The following is an 18,426-nucleotide window of genomic DNA, read 5'->3' on the forward strand; positions in this document are numbered from 1 at the left end:
CCATCATACATGACATTTTGCAAAGTCACGAAGCAGACACGTTTTTAAATGACCCATGAGGCTTGGGAGGGGGCAGCTAAGAAGGCCTTTGTGGTCATGGCATCAGGTGGGTGTACGGGGTTTGAGACAACCATGCATCATATTCGAGGCAAACGATATATACTCACTACCAAGTGGATCTCCAAAATGGCTGTCATCAATGTAGAAAATCACGAACCCCCAATGTTTGGAATTGTCAATTATTTCTGTCCTTTACCCATCCAATGACCACACCTATTGTACAATTACAGCAACTGTACGATTTTACACGTTTAGGGTTCCAATGAAGCTCTCTGATATCACCAAATTTGAGAACCTCAGCCCCACCATCTTTATCAACTTCTTTGGGTAGGAACATTCGCTTTACCTCATACGAATTTCCAATTAAGCTCTGGATTAAGCCGTCAACCTGCTGCTGATGCTGTCGAACAATGACAATCAGCACTAACTATGGATCAAAGACGTCTCCTGGATGGTGTATAACAGTAACACAAATGAGCATAACATGCACGCATGCTTCACATGCCCCATTCCTTCTCCCACCCTGACCTCGACAGCCACACCACAGATTGTATGGTATAGTTACAATGACTCATTGGATGCTCCTAACACAGCCAGGAAAGAACAAGTTTTAGTTAAAGTATCTCTTTCATCAGATGGCCTAAGCATACGTTTTCTATGCCTACCTTGAGGCCCTTACATGCCAGTGAACACGGAAGAGGTTTGCCCCACATAGAGATACCAACAAAACCTCTATCCAGCCTCCATATGACTTCTACTACACCAAACCTCCCATGGTACAGAGAGGAAAGGTTGCGGTAGTTCAAATGACCAAAAGCTGGGAGAAAGAGATGGTATACCTCCGAGAGGAATCAGCAGCCCCATGCGTCTTTGGTGGGGATACCCGCCAACACCACTATGTTCAAAGCGGACAAGGTATGTCAAATATACCGAAAGCAGCCATGTGATGACAGGGTAGGAGACCGCAGTTACATCTGCGGCCGATACCGCCCATAACAGTAACCTTCAGCCATGACTAAGACCAGAGGGAAAGAAAGTCCCAGTTATCTTCCATAACCTGATGAATTAAGATGGACATCTGCTAATGGCAGCTCTGTGAATGGCCTCAGTGGTATACATATATACCAATCCCAATGACATGTAAAAGTATATGAACTTTTCCTTGGGTGAGCTCCAATTTATAGACATCTATAAGTTCTTACATAGGAGTCTATTCAAGATGGCTGATTACCCAGCTCCTCTAAAACATTATAAATAGTCTGCTGCCTGCAATAGAGATGAAGGATATTTAATGGAGCATGACCAAATATGTTGACAGCTCCAATATGAAAAAAACTTCACCAACTACATAGTAACGCTAACAAGAAAGTGGTAGGAAACTTCAAGAGCTAATATAACGGAGTCGCTATCACTGACCTCGAGGAAATATGCCCCAAGATGTATTCTATCTTGTGATCGAGAGCTATGGTCAACGCTCACATGCGGCATAAAGTGTACATTGAGGGACTTGCACAGAGAAGAGTTTCTCCACACCCACGCAGCCATATGTAATAACCCAACCCCCACATAATAGGGGTGGATAGACAAGCAAAGACAAGTCAACCCAAGCTGGATACGAAATTATAATATGTTGAAACAAATGGGATCACGATCAGAATGACAAATAGTTTTGAAGATCTTTTGAACTCCTTAGTACCTAAATATTTGCGAATGAGATGCCAGAACCTCTACTTGTGACAACACCAGCTAGCAGATGCTGCACCAACATTGGAGGAATGTGCTTCTCCTGAAATTGCTCCTCTTCCTCCTCATGGTTAGGGGAACCATAACTGTAGCAACAAGCAGGGCAAGATTATTCTCTATGTCTAAGCCATATACACTGCAGGAAACCCTATATGTCTCAATGACAGAATCATCGAAATCTGCATGTTCAACAGGTATTCTAAAATCATCTGGGACCTGGCACCCATAACAGTGATAATAACCTTCAGCAGCTTGTGACAAGAAAGCATCCTGTTTATGGAAAAAGCAACATCAGTCGTCTTCCTGCTTGTCAAGAGCAAGGCCAGCTTGCAACGGGTGAAACCATTCGTCCACCAGTCAATGGTATATGCACCGTCCAAACTTGTAGTGGGGCAAGGACAAGGTATTGGCATGGTGCATCTTGTTGGGGATCAAGACATTGACGGTTTTGCGAAGCGCCTGAAGATAGATCTGCTAGAAGGAATGTTTTGTGAGCCCTTTTCTGGCAGTGCATTCTGGGACCCTGAAGGCTGCTTCCAGCATTTTAGCTGCTGCTGCCACATCCCAGTTATCCCATGTGCTGTAGTGGGCGGATGAAAGACGGGACTTTGCACCATGCTATTGGGCTCGCCTTCAGATATCTGCACATGCTTCAGCTGCGAACTAGGTCTTCATGCCGGCAAAACAAGTATGCGGCAAAAGAGCTCAGCTCTGGCAGGTCCTCTGAAACCCATGATATCATGGATCAGGTACACTTCGGCCTTGTACAGGTCGCACTTGTTGCACAAATACGACTGGTCGGAGTGGCAGCTCACGGTTTACCATCCGTTTGCCAGACCCGGGGTTGCAGGCGGCATTGGGCAGGATCCCGAACTCACAGAAGTTGTAGAGCGACAGGTGCTTTTCCTCATAATAGTTAGTCCAGGTGAGCCCAGGAAGCTTTCATAGGTTTGTCGTGATGTCTACCTTGGTGTTCCCCACTAACGAGACCATTTTCTCGCATTGTTGATTGTCTGTGGGGCAAGGGCAACATCCAAATGTTGAATTAAATCATTGTGACCCTAAAGGACATGCAAAACACTTGTTAGCTCTGGTGCCGCTACCAGAGCTCATTGTGTACCACTGTCGGACCATGAGTGTTTACTGATTGATCCTTCAGATCTCCATGCTCAGGGGCTCCCACTGACCTCGGTCAGTATGTTATCAAGGCAGAGATGCAGTAGCTAAAGCAATCGTTGGCGATTCTGACCAAACAACCTGGTTGCATTCTTCAATAATGTCGGGAACCTGAAGGCTTCTGGCTTGGACCTCTCATTTCTGTTAACCAGCTGTGTTAGGCAGCCTAGTCATCTTCCAGGTTGAGGGTAGGATGTAAGATGGCAGCAAGCCATTCGGTTGGAACCTTAAAAGAATATGTAAACATAACTGTTGTCGTTTTATGGTGCTAGAGGCCATTTCTCAGCATATACAAGGTAGCCAGTATATTTGGTGGAGGAAGAACCCAGGAAAATCATATACTTAGGGGAAGCTGCTGGCAAGCTTTTATACATACTCATATCGGCTTAGCTCCAGATGGACTGAGGTGAGATGACAGTGATCTATAAAGGAAAAGTTGTTAAATTCCTCGGCCAACTGGCAGGAAGGGTCCCCAATACTGTCACTTTGGATAGGACTTTGAACAAGGTCGTAAATCTGCTGTAGCAGGTGGGTTTGCAAGGCCCTGCCACAAAGGATTAACTCAACATGACTGCATGCTCATACAAATTCAGTTTTTTATATATCACCCGATCAGATTAACTTAAGTGAAAGTTATGGTTCCATTAAAATCTATTGTTGGAAACAATCTCTTTGCAAATGTTCAAGATAATTATTATAATTATGTTTATATTCTTGATCATGCCTCCCCCCTTTCGGGTTTCTAAAGCATATTTCTGTTAAACAGATACTCCTCAGACATAGAGCATGATGAAGTTTTGATTCACCACTGGAATCGTATCAAGTCATCCTAATTTCTGGTCACATTTGTTAAAGTTCAGGTGCCTTACTATGTATCAGTTTTTTATATCCTGATTCCTAACGATAAACATTATATTTATGCCACCATAACCACAAGTAGTGCTGTGGTGTGTCAACAACTTACAGAAATGCTGACTTAGCATGATTTAAAAACTTGCCTCCACCAGACTATGAACATGCCTGTAAACATTTACAGACACTCACAAAGAGATGACCCACTGCCGTCTGATTTACTGCAGTATGTGACCAAGGCCTATACAGCAGCTTTGGCACAGGTGGGCTTGCCTGGAGTGTAGTTCATGGCTAATGTCTCAGTGGTCAGCAAGACTGTAGGGTCAAGTGTGTCTTTGCTTTAGTGCTGGGGCATGACCCAAAATGTGGCTAGGTTTGCCGTCAACAACAACATTGATACCATTACAGTCCCTGGGACTGATTTCTGTCTAATTAAAGGCTGTGTCTTGATTTGCATGAAAGGGGGCATGCAGCCACATAAATTCAGTAGTTTTAACAGCCATATCAAGATCAATTACAGTACCATTGTACAAAAATTTTAACATAAATACCCTCAATCTTTGGGAACCTTAATTTTTCTAAAATCAAAAGTTTTTCTCTGCTTAATGTTTTACGCACTCTATGTTTTTTGGACAAATGTATTTCGTAATTTTATTCTTGATTTTAAATTTGATTCTAAATTTTATAAACACGAAATATGACCAGTAAACACTAAATGTGACCAGTTACATTTTGCATGAAGATACTGACAGATAATTTGATGTAATACAGAACCCGATATTTGTGGGGAAAAAATGAAAACAATGATGATGTATGCTACATATAAAATACTGTAAAGAGCTGACATTTAATGAAATATCAACCATAGTTTACACGAATATGTTGCAGAGGGGATGAATAAAAAATCATGATTTATTAAGTTTTACATTATAAAGTTACTATTTTAAACTTAATAGCAATCGATAGATTTTATTTTTAAAAATTGTTTTAGCTAAGGGTAAAAGTTGTTTTGTAATTGATGGTTCAAAACTCTAGGACCTTTATCACCCCAACATCGAATTACCATTTCATTGCTGGGGGCCCCGAGTGGCCTAAAGCGCTCACCGTTACAGATCACTGCCATCTCACCTCTGTCTGTGTGGGTTCGAGTCCAAGGCTCGGCTAGCATGGGAAAGCCTGCCAGTGGCTTCTCATGGGTCGGTGGTTCTTCCCGGGGTTTTCCCGGGTTCTTCCTCCACCAGTTATACTGGCCGCCATGTATAGCCTATCTTGTGCTGAAAAATGGCGTTAAACACTAGAACAACAACAACAACAACCACTTCATTACTGCCTGCATCCCAGGAATCCTGTCAAAATTTCTGCATATGGAATAGACAAACTACTGCTAAAACTAAATCCCCACAACATGCTGTCCTCAAAATAATAACATACTACAATGTGTGATCATCATTGGCTTGGTCACTCTGAAGAAGTTGAAATAGACTTTCCAAATAGTTGCTCAGGAAACTGCAATGTGGTTTGTGAGGAATTCCAAAAACAGATGTGGTAGGACCTGTCACATAGATTGTTGTTACCAAGTTTAATCAAAATTGGCTAAGCCATTCTTATGAAGCTAAAATAGGTTTATGACATGGTGGTTGTTATTGTTGTAGGGTTTAACGCCATTTTTCAGCACACGATAGGCTATATATGGCAGCCAGTATTAATGGTGGAGGAAGAACTCGAGAAATCCCAGGAAAGAACCACCGACCCTCAAGAAGTTACTGGCAAGCTTTCTCACATACCCACATTGGCGGAATCCGAGACTCGAACCTATGCATACAGAGGTGAGATGGCAGTGATCTGTAATGGAGAGCGCTTTAGACCACTTGGCCACTCGGGTCCCCTATGACATGGTTCTTACAGAAACTACACCACTACTTTGGTGAGATACATTACACATACATAAGAAAGAATATAACACAAAATTTGTATATAAATAAATACACTTTGATTAAAATTGGTTCAGCCATTCTGGAGGTTAATTTAAAAATAAGTTTTTGTATAGTTATGGAAGCCAAAACTCAATTATATTCAGGTGAGCTCTGGCTGAGTTATACCTAAATACTGATAAAAATGGTACCAGCAGCTGCCTTGCTTGGTGCTCAGCATTAGGAGGTCTGTGTTAGGACTGGAAGTCCTGTCGTCAGGACAATGCGAGTCTGTGAGACATGATGCCACATGTCTGTGGCATGATGCTCCAGTACTAGAAATCACTATAAACTGTCACACTGCAAACATCGTAGCGATGACTGATAAATGGTTTAAAGCTATATTAAAAATCAAAATCACACACACACAATTGTAATAAAGAATGTAATGTGAAACATTCCTACCAAGTTTTGATCAAAACTGATATGGCTATAAAGCAATTATCCACCTGGCTATGGAAGCCACACCATTTCTGGGGGTGCATTATGTCTTAAGAAACATTCCTACTAAATCTGATCAAATCTGACTCATCCATTCCATCTTCCATATGGCTACATTGGCAGTTATACCATTGCAAGAGGAGCCACATCAAACATAAGTTTGGTAGAGCATGTACTAAGGAACATTCTTATCAATTTTGACCCAAACTGGCCCAGCAACTTCCAGAATGTTGAAAACATGGATGTATGGATACTTGGCCATGCCATAATTTCAAACTACATTTTACTGGGTAAACTAAATCAAATTCAAAGCAAGTAGACAATTTGTAGTTTCTTTCCAGTCCTGCACTGATACCAGTCCAGTCCTGCTGATACTCAGTGAAGATAACTCAGGAAACAAAATTATGCTGACATTATAGAAACAAAATTACACTTCTAAATAAATACAAAATCAAGAATTTTATTTATTAAAGGTAATTATTGACATTCTAACCGTGGTCAAAAAAATAATCAATATCTCAAGTAAACACAATCCCAAGCTATTAATAGTTTGTCCTTCAACAAAAAATCATGTTGGTATAAGATCTGAGTGTTGAAACATAAGCAATTGATATAAATAAAGCTTGAAAACATCTCTTCATGAAATCTGAATCCTTATACTATTTAACTGCAGCTTTGATTTTCATGTTCTAGTTTAGTAAAGACTATATTTACGCAAACTCATATCAAGATAATTAGAAACCAATGGCACGGCATTAGGATCTTTGTCTTCTGCCCATATTAAAAAGATTTCCATGCTTGGAGAATACTGTATACAAAACTGTACAGAAATAACATTATCACATGGATGTCACTTTACCTTCCAAGAGACTGCTCTGGTGGCCTAGTGGTTAGAGCATCTGCACCGGATGTGGGAGGTCATGGGTTCAATCCCTGGCCGAGTCAAACTAAAGACTTACAAAAATGGTATGAACAGCTGCCTTGCTAGATGTTCAGCATTAAGAGGTTAGTGTTAGGACTGGACAGCCTGGTGACAGGATATTGTGACGGGGTGGGACATCATGCTAAATGTCTGTGGCATCATGCCCCAGTGCTAGACATCACTTTAAACTGCCACAGTGCAGACATCATAGCAATATGACTGGAAAATTGTTAAAGCTACATTAAAAATCTAAATCACACTCACTCACACTTATCTTCTAAGAATTTAAGGTTTAGTATTACTGATTGCTCCCATACAGTGGTTTTAAACTTACAAATTCAAAATTATTTTCAAAAGATAAATGAACAAAATATTAAAACATGGTTTAAAATGTTTTCATTACTCATTACAATGTCTAGATAATCATACAAAATAAAATTCAAGTCTCTATTTGATAGCATCCTGTACAGCTTGCATTTTATGAGAGCCATCACAGAATGGCCTTTTGTCAGTCTGTTTACAGTTACACAGCCAATATTCCTTGGTATCAGTTACTTTAAATGAATGTGGATGAAACTTGATTCCTCGTTGTTTTCTTGCCATATAGTCTGTTTTATGTGTTCCATCACAAAGAGGCTGAAAGTTAATGAAATAAAACTGTTATTTAGACTGAATGTTACATGTAGATACATGTACAATGAATGTATTTTGAAATAAGTCTATCATGTAAATACTAAGAATGTTATTTGGATTGAATGGTACATGTAGATACTATGAATGTAATTTGGACAGAATGTTACATGTAGGTACTATGAATGTTATTTGGATAGAATGTTACATGCAGATACTATGAATATTATTTGAACTAAATATTACATGTAGATACTATGAATGTTATTTGGACTGAATGTTACATGTAGATACATGTACTATGAATGTTATTTGGACAGAAAGTTACATGTAGATACTATGAATGTTATTTGGACTGAATGTTACATGTAGATACTATGAATGTTATTTGGACTGAATGTTACATGTAGATACTAGGAATTTTTTGGATAAATGTTACATGTAGATACTTTTATTGTTATTTGGATAAATGATACATGTAGATACTATGAATGTTTTTTGAACTGAATGTTACATGTAGATACTATGAATGTTATTTGAATTGATGTTACATGTATATTATTTGGACTGAATGTTACATGTAGATACTATGAATGTTATTTGAACTGAATGTTACATGTATATTATTTGGACTGAATGTTACTTGTAGATACTATGAATGTTATTTGAACTGAATGTTACATGTAGTTACTATGATGCTATTTGAACTGAATGTTACACGTAGATACTATGAATGTTATTTGGACTGAATGTTGCTTGTAGATACTATGATTGTTTGGACGTGTGTTTGTGTGTGTGTGATTTTTGATTTTTTAAAGTAGCCTTAACATTTTTTCAGTCATATCGCTACGATGTCTGCAATGTGGCAGTTTATAGTGATGTCTAGCACTGGGGCATCATGCCGCAGACATGTAGCATGATGTCCCACCCAGTCACATTATCCTGACACCAGGCCAACCAGTCCTAACACTAACCTCTTAATGCTGAGCACCAAGCAAGGCAGCTGTTAGTACCATTTTGGTATGACTCGACTGGGGATCAAAACCATGACCTCCTGCATCTGAGGAGGATGCTCTAACCACTAGGCCACTGAAGCAGCCTTGTTTGTACTGAATGTTACATGTAGATACTAAGAATGATACTTGGACAGAATGTTACATGTAGATACTATGAATATTATTTAGACAATGTTATATGCAGATACTAAGAATGATATTTGGATTGAATGTTACACATAGATTCTATGAAAGTTAATTGGACTGAAAGCTACATGTAGATACTGTGAATGTTCTTTGGACTGAATATAACATGTAGATACATTTATGTTGTTGTTGTTGTTGTTGTAGGGTTTAACGCCATTTTTCAGCACAAGATAATGTAGATACTATGAATATTATTTAGACAATGTTATATGCAGATACTAAGAATGATATTTGGATTGAATGTTACACATAGATTCTATGAAAGTTAATTGGATTGAAAGCTACATGTAGATACTATGAATGTTCTTTGGACTGAATATAACATGTAGATACATTTATGTTGTTGTTGTTGTTGTTGTTGTAGGGTTTAACGCCATTTTTCAGCACAAGATAGGCTATACATGGCGGCCAGTATAACTGGTGGAGGAAGAACCCTGGAAAACCCAGGGAAGAACCACTGACCCACGAGAAGCTACTGGCAGGCTTTCCCACATACCCACGCTAGCCGAGCCTTGGACTCGAACCCACGCAGACAGAGGTGAGATGGCAATGATCTGGAACGGTGAACGCTTTAGGCCACTCGGCCACTCAGGGCCCCTACATACATATATAGTATTCAGTTCAAATAACATTCATTATATAGATACATTTATAATGAATGTTATTTGAACTGAATACTATATATAAATACTATAAATATTTTTTGGAGTGAATATTACACGTAGATATTATGAATTTTATTTGGACTAAGATTTTGCATGGTTCACACAGAACTTTCACATGAAATTTAAGGACTTTGTAGGATCTTACATCTCATTTTTTGGTCCCATTAAACCAATTAAACTTGCCTGTTGCCAATGTGTTTCTGCATGTTTGTGACACTGCAAAACACATAAATAAGAAGTCTTACTCTTACCACAAGAAAATCGGTCAGTAATGTTGCAATAAGCAAACATAAGCTTGAAAAGCTTTGTGTTGTTTTCATTAGATTTATAGAGTTATGGGTGACAACTGTGTGTATTGTTACAAACTAAGTAACAGAAAAAAGTGAAAACCAACAAGTTTTGTAAAATTCAAAAAAATTATTTATTTCCCTAGAATACAAAGTGAAAATTTAAAAAGAACTTACAGTATTGTGAATTAAATCCCAAATACACTGTAGTCCTAAAAGTTATATCACAAGTCCAAAAAGTATAGAGTATTCCTACTGAATTCCAGTGGTGTTCCAAATGAAATTCCAATTTTGAAAGTGCTAATGTACCAACAGCTTGTAATGGTGTTTATGTGCTAACAGTCTTGATGTATCACAATAGTAATATCCAAAATGTTTTTAAATTAATTGGCAGTAATTCCAAGAGTGATTTAGTCCGAAAGTGAGCACTTTACAATACAGTGAATAATTTAAACATAAAAATTCCTCTCGAATAAATACTGAACACAACAATAAGACTGATTCCACTTTGGATGTTAAGACATGAATGAGTAATTCTAATATAATCAACCCTAAAATAAAAACCTACAATGCAATCTGAGGAACAGGATGAGGGCTAAAAGTTCATTTCCAGAACATTCTAAGTTATAATCAATCTTGTATACATCCTGATAACTCTGTCATCTTAACGGAACTTTAAATCAAACTGTAAATAGAATTTATTTCGAGAAACTTAAGGTATCTATGTGTATTATTCAATACAAATAACATCCCCAAGGTATCTTTGTGTATTATTCAGTACAAATAACATCCCGGAGGTATCTGTGTGTATTATTCAGTACAAATAACATCCCCAAGGTATCTATGTGTATTATTCAGTACAAATAACATCCCCAACGTATATATTAAAAAAATCCCCCAAAAGAATAAAACGATCTAAGGATCTGGTTCTCCTTTGCCATCTTGGAGTTGTCAGATGAAATGAGAGGTTGAGGAATAGTGAGGGGTTTTGAAGTTAGAGGCTACATTATGTCATAACAAGAGAGTCATTGTTCACCTAGATAAATTCATAGCACTATCTCAGTGGATGCCAAAAGATATAAGAACTGAGAATGGCAGTGATGGATTAAGCTCAGTAAGTAAAAACAAGTTTTCACATCCTTTTTATCATGCTGTCAAAATAGAATATTTAAGCATCATTTCAATCCCGAGAGAATTCTATAATTTCACTGGTTTCGATAAATTTTAACAATAATAATTTTTGTTCATGAGTCTGCATCAACAAGCCACAGAAATACCAGTTTGTATCAAGCCTTATTCACAAAATGAGTAAAGGTTCCATGATGAATGACAACAACAACCTGTGGGTCTAATAGGTGCAGGTATTAATGTTAATTATCTTCATACACACCTGTGTGTGACTTAGTCCACAAACACACCATGCATATTTTTTCCCTGCCTGAAGTTCCATCTTAAATGGCTTCTTATCATAGATTTTGCCCTTGGGGGGCTCCACCTCATATTCCCCTGGGGCAGGAGTCTCTGGATGAGGCTTCACTTTGGGTTTTGGTATGTTCTCTACAGGCTCTGCCTTTTCAACATCATCAGTCTTGCCCCTCATAAAAGAACCGGACCTGAAAAACTGAACAATTAAATTTTGATTCAATTTTAAATTAACATTTTTCATTGTTCATTTCCTTATAAAAACCACTACAGTATTTAAAAACAATGCATTGGAAATCCATGAATTTCAATGCATTTGGTTAAAATATGTCTGTCTTTGAAATCATAAATAACAGAATTCTACCAACTATTTAATTTAACAAGAATTACTATGTCACCTACTTATCTATGATGCCTACTTTTGCAAAATAAACATTTACCATGTAACTAGCTTACCTGTCATATTCCCAGGCAGTGTTGGGGAATTTTTGTGACTCAAAAAGTTTGTTTTGAGTAACAATAGGTATCAGTGCATGTGACCAAAACAACAACAATCTTTTCACATAAGCCTATAGAAAATAACTGGAAATTCAAATATGAAAAAAAAAAAAATTAACTCATATGTTTGTTTCTTTTCAAAGTATTTAATATACTAAGAAAGAATGACATAATTGGTGGATTTAGCATGATCAAATATCAATGCCATACACATACACATATGCAAACATACAATCAGAACCACACTGATTTTAGATAAAAACATACATCAAATTTAAAATGCATTGGATGGCAAAATATAGGCTTAATCTGATGCAGTAATTACTATTTTTAATAGTTTAATAGCGGGTTGGAAGGTAATACAACTCTAATTAGTGTTCATCGCTGCATTCACTTAAAGACCATATGGTAATATTTTCTAAAATTCCCTGCTGGATTCTCTGAGTGAACCCCATCTTCACCAGCCAAGGTTCCTATAAGTTAACCCTTAATAGGGTTAACAAACTGGAACCTTGGCTAGTGAAGATGAGCAAACCCTGGTAATAATGGAGTTGTTCATAACAACCATGATGTTAGCATGACGGTTTAGCCACAAGATATGCTTGTCTCTATAGAAAAATCAATATATATATATATATATATATATATATATATATATATATATATATATATCACATTTATGACTAACCATTTATTTGGAGAAAGGGAAGAACATCACATTTACAAGTTTAATGGGGGGACCTACAGAAGATACAGCTGTAATAAATGCATCTGTCCAATATGGGTGTTAACACTTTATCAACACAAATCAACTATGCAAACACAAGCATGTGCTTATTACTGTCTTTCAATGAATCTATTTTATGGCTAAAATTGACCTGAAATGCATTGGCCAATTAGTAGTATTTTAACAAAATTAAGTTAACGAATAATAATAATAATGTGTTTGTGTATGTGTGAGATTTGGATCTGCAAGGTTGTTTTAATAATTTTTCAGTTATATCACTATGATGTCTGCAGTGTAGCAGTTTATAGTGATGTTTATCACTAGAGCATCATGCTGCAGATATGTAGCATGATGTCCCACCCAGTCACATTATCCTGAACCAGACTGACCAGTCCTAACACTAACCTCTTAATGCTGAGTGCCATGTGAGGCAGCTGTTAGTACCATTTTTATAAGTCTGTTGTATGACTCGGCCGGGGTCTGAACCTGTGACATCTTGCATCCAAGACGGATGCACTAACCACTATGCCACTGGAGCGGTCAATAATAATAATAATAAAGAGAATGTTAAATTCAGTGTATCTAATGTGCTACATACAAGTGGTGCTCCTATTTCAACAGACATCGTATACTTCTTGTCAATATGATGTTTGTAGTACTTCTAAGAATTAAATGCTGTATTTCTTCCAGAATCACACTCTTCAAATACGAGTCACACTTGAACACTATTCCGTCTATTGAAATAATCATGTTTTGCATTTTATATATGGAGTAATGATCCAACTTCAAAGAAACACTGCCACTGAATACAGTGATGTTTAATAACATCTCTTCTTCAGTACTTCTTTTTTATTTATTTCAGGTGAATTGGGTTACGTATGCAAATTAGCTAAATGGACTTGCACTGATATATAAACATCATACAGGATTGTCTATTTTGCATAGTACAGCAACCCTCCACAACTCTGAAATGATCTTGGTTATATTTGCAATGACCAAACACTAGGGGTGAGATGATTCATCGATATGTCGATGCATCAATGCTTTTGTTGTGGCAATGAACACATCAATACAATAGATGGAGATTTGATACAAAACTATACTTACCATATGTAAGTTATTTTAGTCTTCAGCCACCATGAATAATTATTATTAGTTTGTCTTATTATTCTTTAAATACAGAATTCATTTGAAACCAATTTTGCAGCCCTAGGTACTCATGCAAATTAACTCAGTGACATGTTTCATAACTTGACACCCCCCCCATTCCATGCTAATTAGCTTAACCCAGCAGCATGTTCAACATACAGGATATAAACCAAACGTATTCCACATGTATAATGAAGGACATTACTCATCATGGCAATAAAGATGCCCTCTCTTTGCCTCTTTTCCAATTCAGGAGAAATGTGTTTTTGATGGCTGTAAATTTGGAAGGACTGCTTCCATATGGCCTGTGATCTAGGGATGTCCCTGCGATCTTCGTGTTGTTTGCCTTGCAGCACCCTCTGCTGTAGCTGAGACTGTGACGGATAGAAAGAATATCCTTAGAGACGAATTCCACCAACCTGATCATTAGATGACCAATGTTGACTGTAGCATGGCCTATGATGATCTTTTAGAGGTAGAGAGCATGTGTAACTTCATAGCTGCAATTATCTGGGCCATTATGTTTATGAAGTGGGCCATTATGTTTACAAAGTGGGCCATTCTATAAACAGGCTCTCATGCATATCTGGTGAGATTCAGGGTGGGAGGAGGTAAGCTGTGTTTTGCATACTGAAATATCACCACAGATATCAGATGCAATGTTGATCCCATGGTCACAATGTCACAAATCAACTACTGGGTATCCAAATGGAAAACTGGTGTGTGGGGCTTGTAGAACCACCAACAGCAATTCATGGGAAGGCGACTGCGAGAAAAAGCATCTGCAGATGCTTGCGACTTTTAAATGACTATGTAAGCAGCCCAAGATGTCAGTAATTCTGTCAGACTGTGGAAGCAAATTCTTCCATGGTCAATGATCACCTGATATTGAAAATGTAGACGAGGCAGGTGTTGTAGAGGAATGAGGAGGACAGAACTCTAATGGGAGTGGGTGGAAAACTTCTTCAGTCTGAACCTGTAAGGCTGATTTTCATGCATTGTAGGTAGCCAGTTTTCTTTGTTTTTGGATTAAGGCAGTGAAGCCAATGTCTCTTGTGTTACCTGTAAAGTGCTGGGAGAAGAATGTCAAGGATGATGGCTTACTATACTTGCAGCACTTTTGAGTTAGACCCCATCACTTCCAAGGTCTCACAAAGTAGAGGCTCCCTGAAGACGAGTGAAGAGATATCTCTTGTAAACCGAAGCGAAGCACCAATTTTGATATTGTACACCAAAAGTGTTTAGAGGTCCTATGTGGGTTAGATCGATCCATGTGTGTGCATAAATAAACTGGACATCATATGCCAGAAGTGTCTTACGGCACTATGAGGGTTAGACTGATCCATAAGAGTACCTGCATAGACTGGACATTGTATGTAGGAAGTGCCTAGCAGTACTATGCAAACTGATCCACAAGAGTGCCTGTATAAACAAGATGTCATCCACAGGCACTGTCTATCTGAAATACATGGGTTAAACTGATGTATATCTGGGATCATGAACTGGGATACTGAGGCACTAAGCTGGGCATCATATGCAGGAAGTGCCAAGCTGCACAGTGCCGGTTGTGGAATTGGACAGAATTGTTTTTCTGGTGGCTGAACCATTGTAATCAGAGGTACATGTCCAAGTAAGATCATGATGGAACATGGCTATCTTGGCTGGCATGATGTTGTTCAGTTCTTGAAGGTGGAACAGGGATATTGATATTGATCCACATATTTTTTCCATAATTCTGATATGCAAGATGGTAACTTAGGTTGTTGTTGCTGTTTTCTGTCCGGTAAATCATATGGTTCCAACTCTTATGTGCAAGGTGATAATGTATTTGTCCCTTAAGATATGTTTCTGGGCCTTTTCCTTTAGTATCCAGAGAATAATATGCAAGACTGACAAGTAGTCAATGAGTGACAGAGAAAATTTACAGTGGTTGTTGTCAGTCTGGTTTTGCCCATGGACTAAATCTGTAAGACAAAATAGAAAATTAGAGTGTTGTTATTAACACTAATGAAATAGATGCTAAATAATCAATTCTATTATCAAGTAGAATGGTCAATTTTTTTTACTGCCTATACAAGTAAAATCACCAAAGTGTTGGTCATAGTAACTACATAAGTGAAGTGGATGCGATGAGTAAACCATGTATAGAAAATTAACCTGCACATATCCAACCACACCTATACAACCACACCTATACAACAACACAAATCCAACCACACCTATACAACAACACAAATCCAACCACACCTATACAACACAAATCCAACCACACGTATACAACAACAAAATCCAACCACACCTATACAACAACACAAATCCAACCACACCTATACAACAACACAAATCCAACCACACCATTACAACACAAATCCAACCACACCTATACAACACAAATCCAACCACACCTATACAACAACACAAATCCAACCACACCTATACAACCACAGAAGCAGAAGCTATACAGGAATATAAATTAGTTTTCTATAGTACACACAAAACCTGCACATAAAGAAGGCATCGAACATCATTAGTGATACTTACAAAGTAGACACTACAAAATCCATTGTGAGATAATGTTACCTGTATGAAAGGCCCAAAATCATTCTGTACAGGTAAAATCAGAAAAGCACTGTGTATATAACTATGAAGTGGATGCTAAAATAAGATAATATAGAAAACTTGCATTTGTCCAGACACAGCCGAAATTACACAGCAATATTAAGTTAATTTTCTATATCATGTACCAGACCTGCACTTTTAAATAAAGTTATAGCAATGTGAGGGAATGCCATTGCAACATGTGCAGGTATGTGTGAAGACAGCAAAGGGATAACACTGAAACATCAGCAAATATGTTGTCTACAATAGAAAGAACAGAAAAGTTGGAAATGTATAGATGGATGATACTCCTCCCACTTGTTTTTAGGCAGAAAATTTCCAAACTGCCTATATGGATTTTGGGATTCTTCTCTCTCTGCAGTGACTGGAAGTAGTAACTGACAATCCCAATATCAAGCGGAGGTCAATCTAACTGCACCTAGGTGGGCTAATAACTGTTAGCTCTTTAGCCAAAAAGATTTAATCTGGGAGGGCTGGATTTGCAATGGAGTAGTAGTTCTAAGGTATTATGATTGGGTTATGTATAGTCTTATCCTGTTAGACTATAGTATTCACACACACACCCATTTCAATTGGCAGGAATGTGATGGAAGCTGGGCTGCCAAGTGTGTGAGATATTCCTAAAATGAGTAGTCAAAGTTTCAGGAATATCTCACACACTTGGCAGCCTATATCAACATTCTTCCACTAATTTATGTGTAATATACTTACTGTGCTGTCTTTATTCTGGTGTAATGAAAGTATGACATTAGCAAATGGACACATTTTCATGTTCCACTGACATACATTTTAATTTGTTGCAATGCAACAGTAGCTGAGGTATGCCGAAGTATGTTTAAGTACGTTCTTGTGGGAGATATCTTTCTTGAATGAAACGAAACACTGCTTACAGTTCTAATTGGCAAAATATATTTTTATTTGTTTCGTTCAAGAATAATATTTCAACTTAACCCGGTTTTGGCATTCCTCGCTTTCATCGCTATCCAGGCAACTGAAATGTAGGCCAATGAAACTTGAAAACAGGTCCATTTCTTCTGTGAGAATCTGAATTTATTGGAGAAAAGACATCAAGGTAAGTAAAGTCAACAAAAACTTAAAAGCTTTACTTTGTAGAAAAGCATCGTTATTTTAGTTGTCAGTTGTGTGAAAATTTTACTTTCATAATGATGTTAGTTGACATTTGCTAGTATTATATTTTCATTCCACCAGGATAAAGACAGTACAGTAAGTATATTAATTATACATAAATTAGTGGAAGAATGTCTATATAGGTTGTCAAGTGTATGAGATGTTCTTTAAACTTTGAATACTCAATCCGATGTCAACAACATCGGAACACAATATACAAGGCCATTATTTGGATAGTAAGACATAGCACTAAAACAAAAACATGTGCTATGTTTTACACTGTAGGACTAAAACAACTGCTACGAACTGCCAGTGACTTCTTTGGTCAAGTGGATAATATTCTTATGCTTTGTTTTAACATAGGTATCTATAAATACGGACCTTTTTGACCTCACTTGTGTATTTGATCTTTTAATGATTTTTTATACTAGGTCGCTGATTGCGGCATTAAATTTGTACATAAAAGCTGGCCCCCTGCCTCCTGAAATAATAGATGTTGGGCCCTTCTCAAGTCAAGCACGTCTTGATTTTCGGTTTAAAGCATAAGAATGCATTGCTTACCTAATATATTATTAAAGTGATGTTTTGTTTACAGATTTCACATTCACCATTCCTTACCCTTTTATCTAAAGCAAAAATTCGTCTGGCTGTTTTAAACCTCAATACCTTCAAGGGCGCAGCCATCTTATAGATCTGCAGTGAAAGCACGGATTTTAATAAGACTGGTACCTTGTCGCACTTATTTATATGGATTGTAGCAATTCAGATCCCATGAACTAGGCTAGGGTTGTATCTCCGTACATATAGAATTTATCTTCAGTTAGAAATAAGATATATAACAGTTTTCATCTTTAATAATCAATAGCTATATTAATGATTTCAACAAATGTCGATCTGTTACGAAATTTGATTTATTTAAGGCTTTTAATAGTATT

General features: G+C 37.5%; 1 protein-coding gene across 2 annotated transcripts; it reads right to left on the bottom strand.

Annotated features, from left to right (window-relative positions):
- Nucleotides 1-6,682: 6,682 nt before the first annotated feature.
- LOC149776329 (uncharacterized) lies at nt 6,683-18,221 on the bottom strand. 2 transcript variants are annotated; one of them, XM_089942836.1, is made up of 3 exons: nt 18,110-18,221; nt 11,339-11,569; nt 6,683-7,800 (listed from the first exon to the last, which is right to left on the bottom strand). In XM_089942836.1, exons 1-3 carry the CDS (start codon nt 18,173-18,175, stop codon nt 7,612-7,614), a joined length of 486 nt encoding a protein of 161 aa, XP_089798962.1. In that variant the 5' UTR covers nt 18,176-18,221; the 3' UTR covers nt 6,683-7,611. The 2 variants fall into 2 exon arrangements, with proteins under 2 accessions (XP_089798962.1, XP_089798963.1); XM_089942837.1 differs by having other exon boundaries at nt 11,339-11,561; nt 18,110-18,206.
- Nucleotides 18,222-18,426: the final 205 nt, after the last annotated feature.

This window comes from Sinohyriopsis cumingii, chromosome 18, assembly GCF_028554795.1.
Source record: "Sinohyriopsis cumingii isolate HCF-2022 chromosome 18, ASM2855479v2, whole genome shotgun sequence".
Classification (NCBI taxonomy): Eukaryota; Metazoa; Mollusca; class Bivalvia; order Unionida; family Unionidae; genus Sinohyriopsis; species Sinohyriopsis cumingii.

What these genes read in the sequence shown, in the direction of transcription:
- LOC149776329 (XM_089942836.1), bottom strand. Translation starts at nt 18,175, where the DNA reads ATGGCTGCGCCCTTGAAGGTATTGAGGTTTAAAACAGCCAGACGAATT. An exon ending in TTTTTGCTTTAGATAAAAGG is followed by an intron (nt 11,570 to 18,109) that starts GTAAGGAATGGT and finishes TTAATTGTTCAG; the next exon opens with TTTTTCAGGTCCGGTTCTTT. An exon ending in GTGGACTAAGTCACACACAG is followed by an intron (nt 7,801 to 11,338) that starts GTGTGTATGAAG and finishes ATTAACTTTCAG; the next exon opens with CCTCTTTGTGATGGAACACA.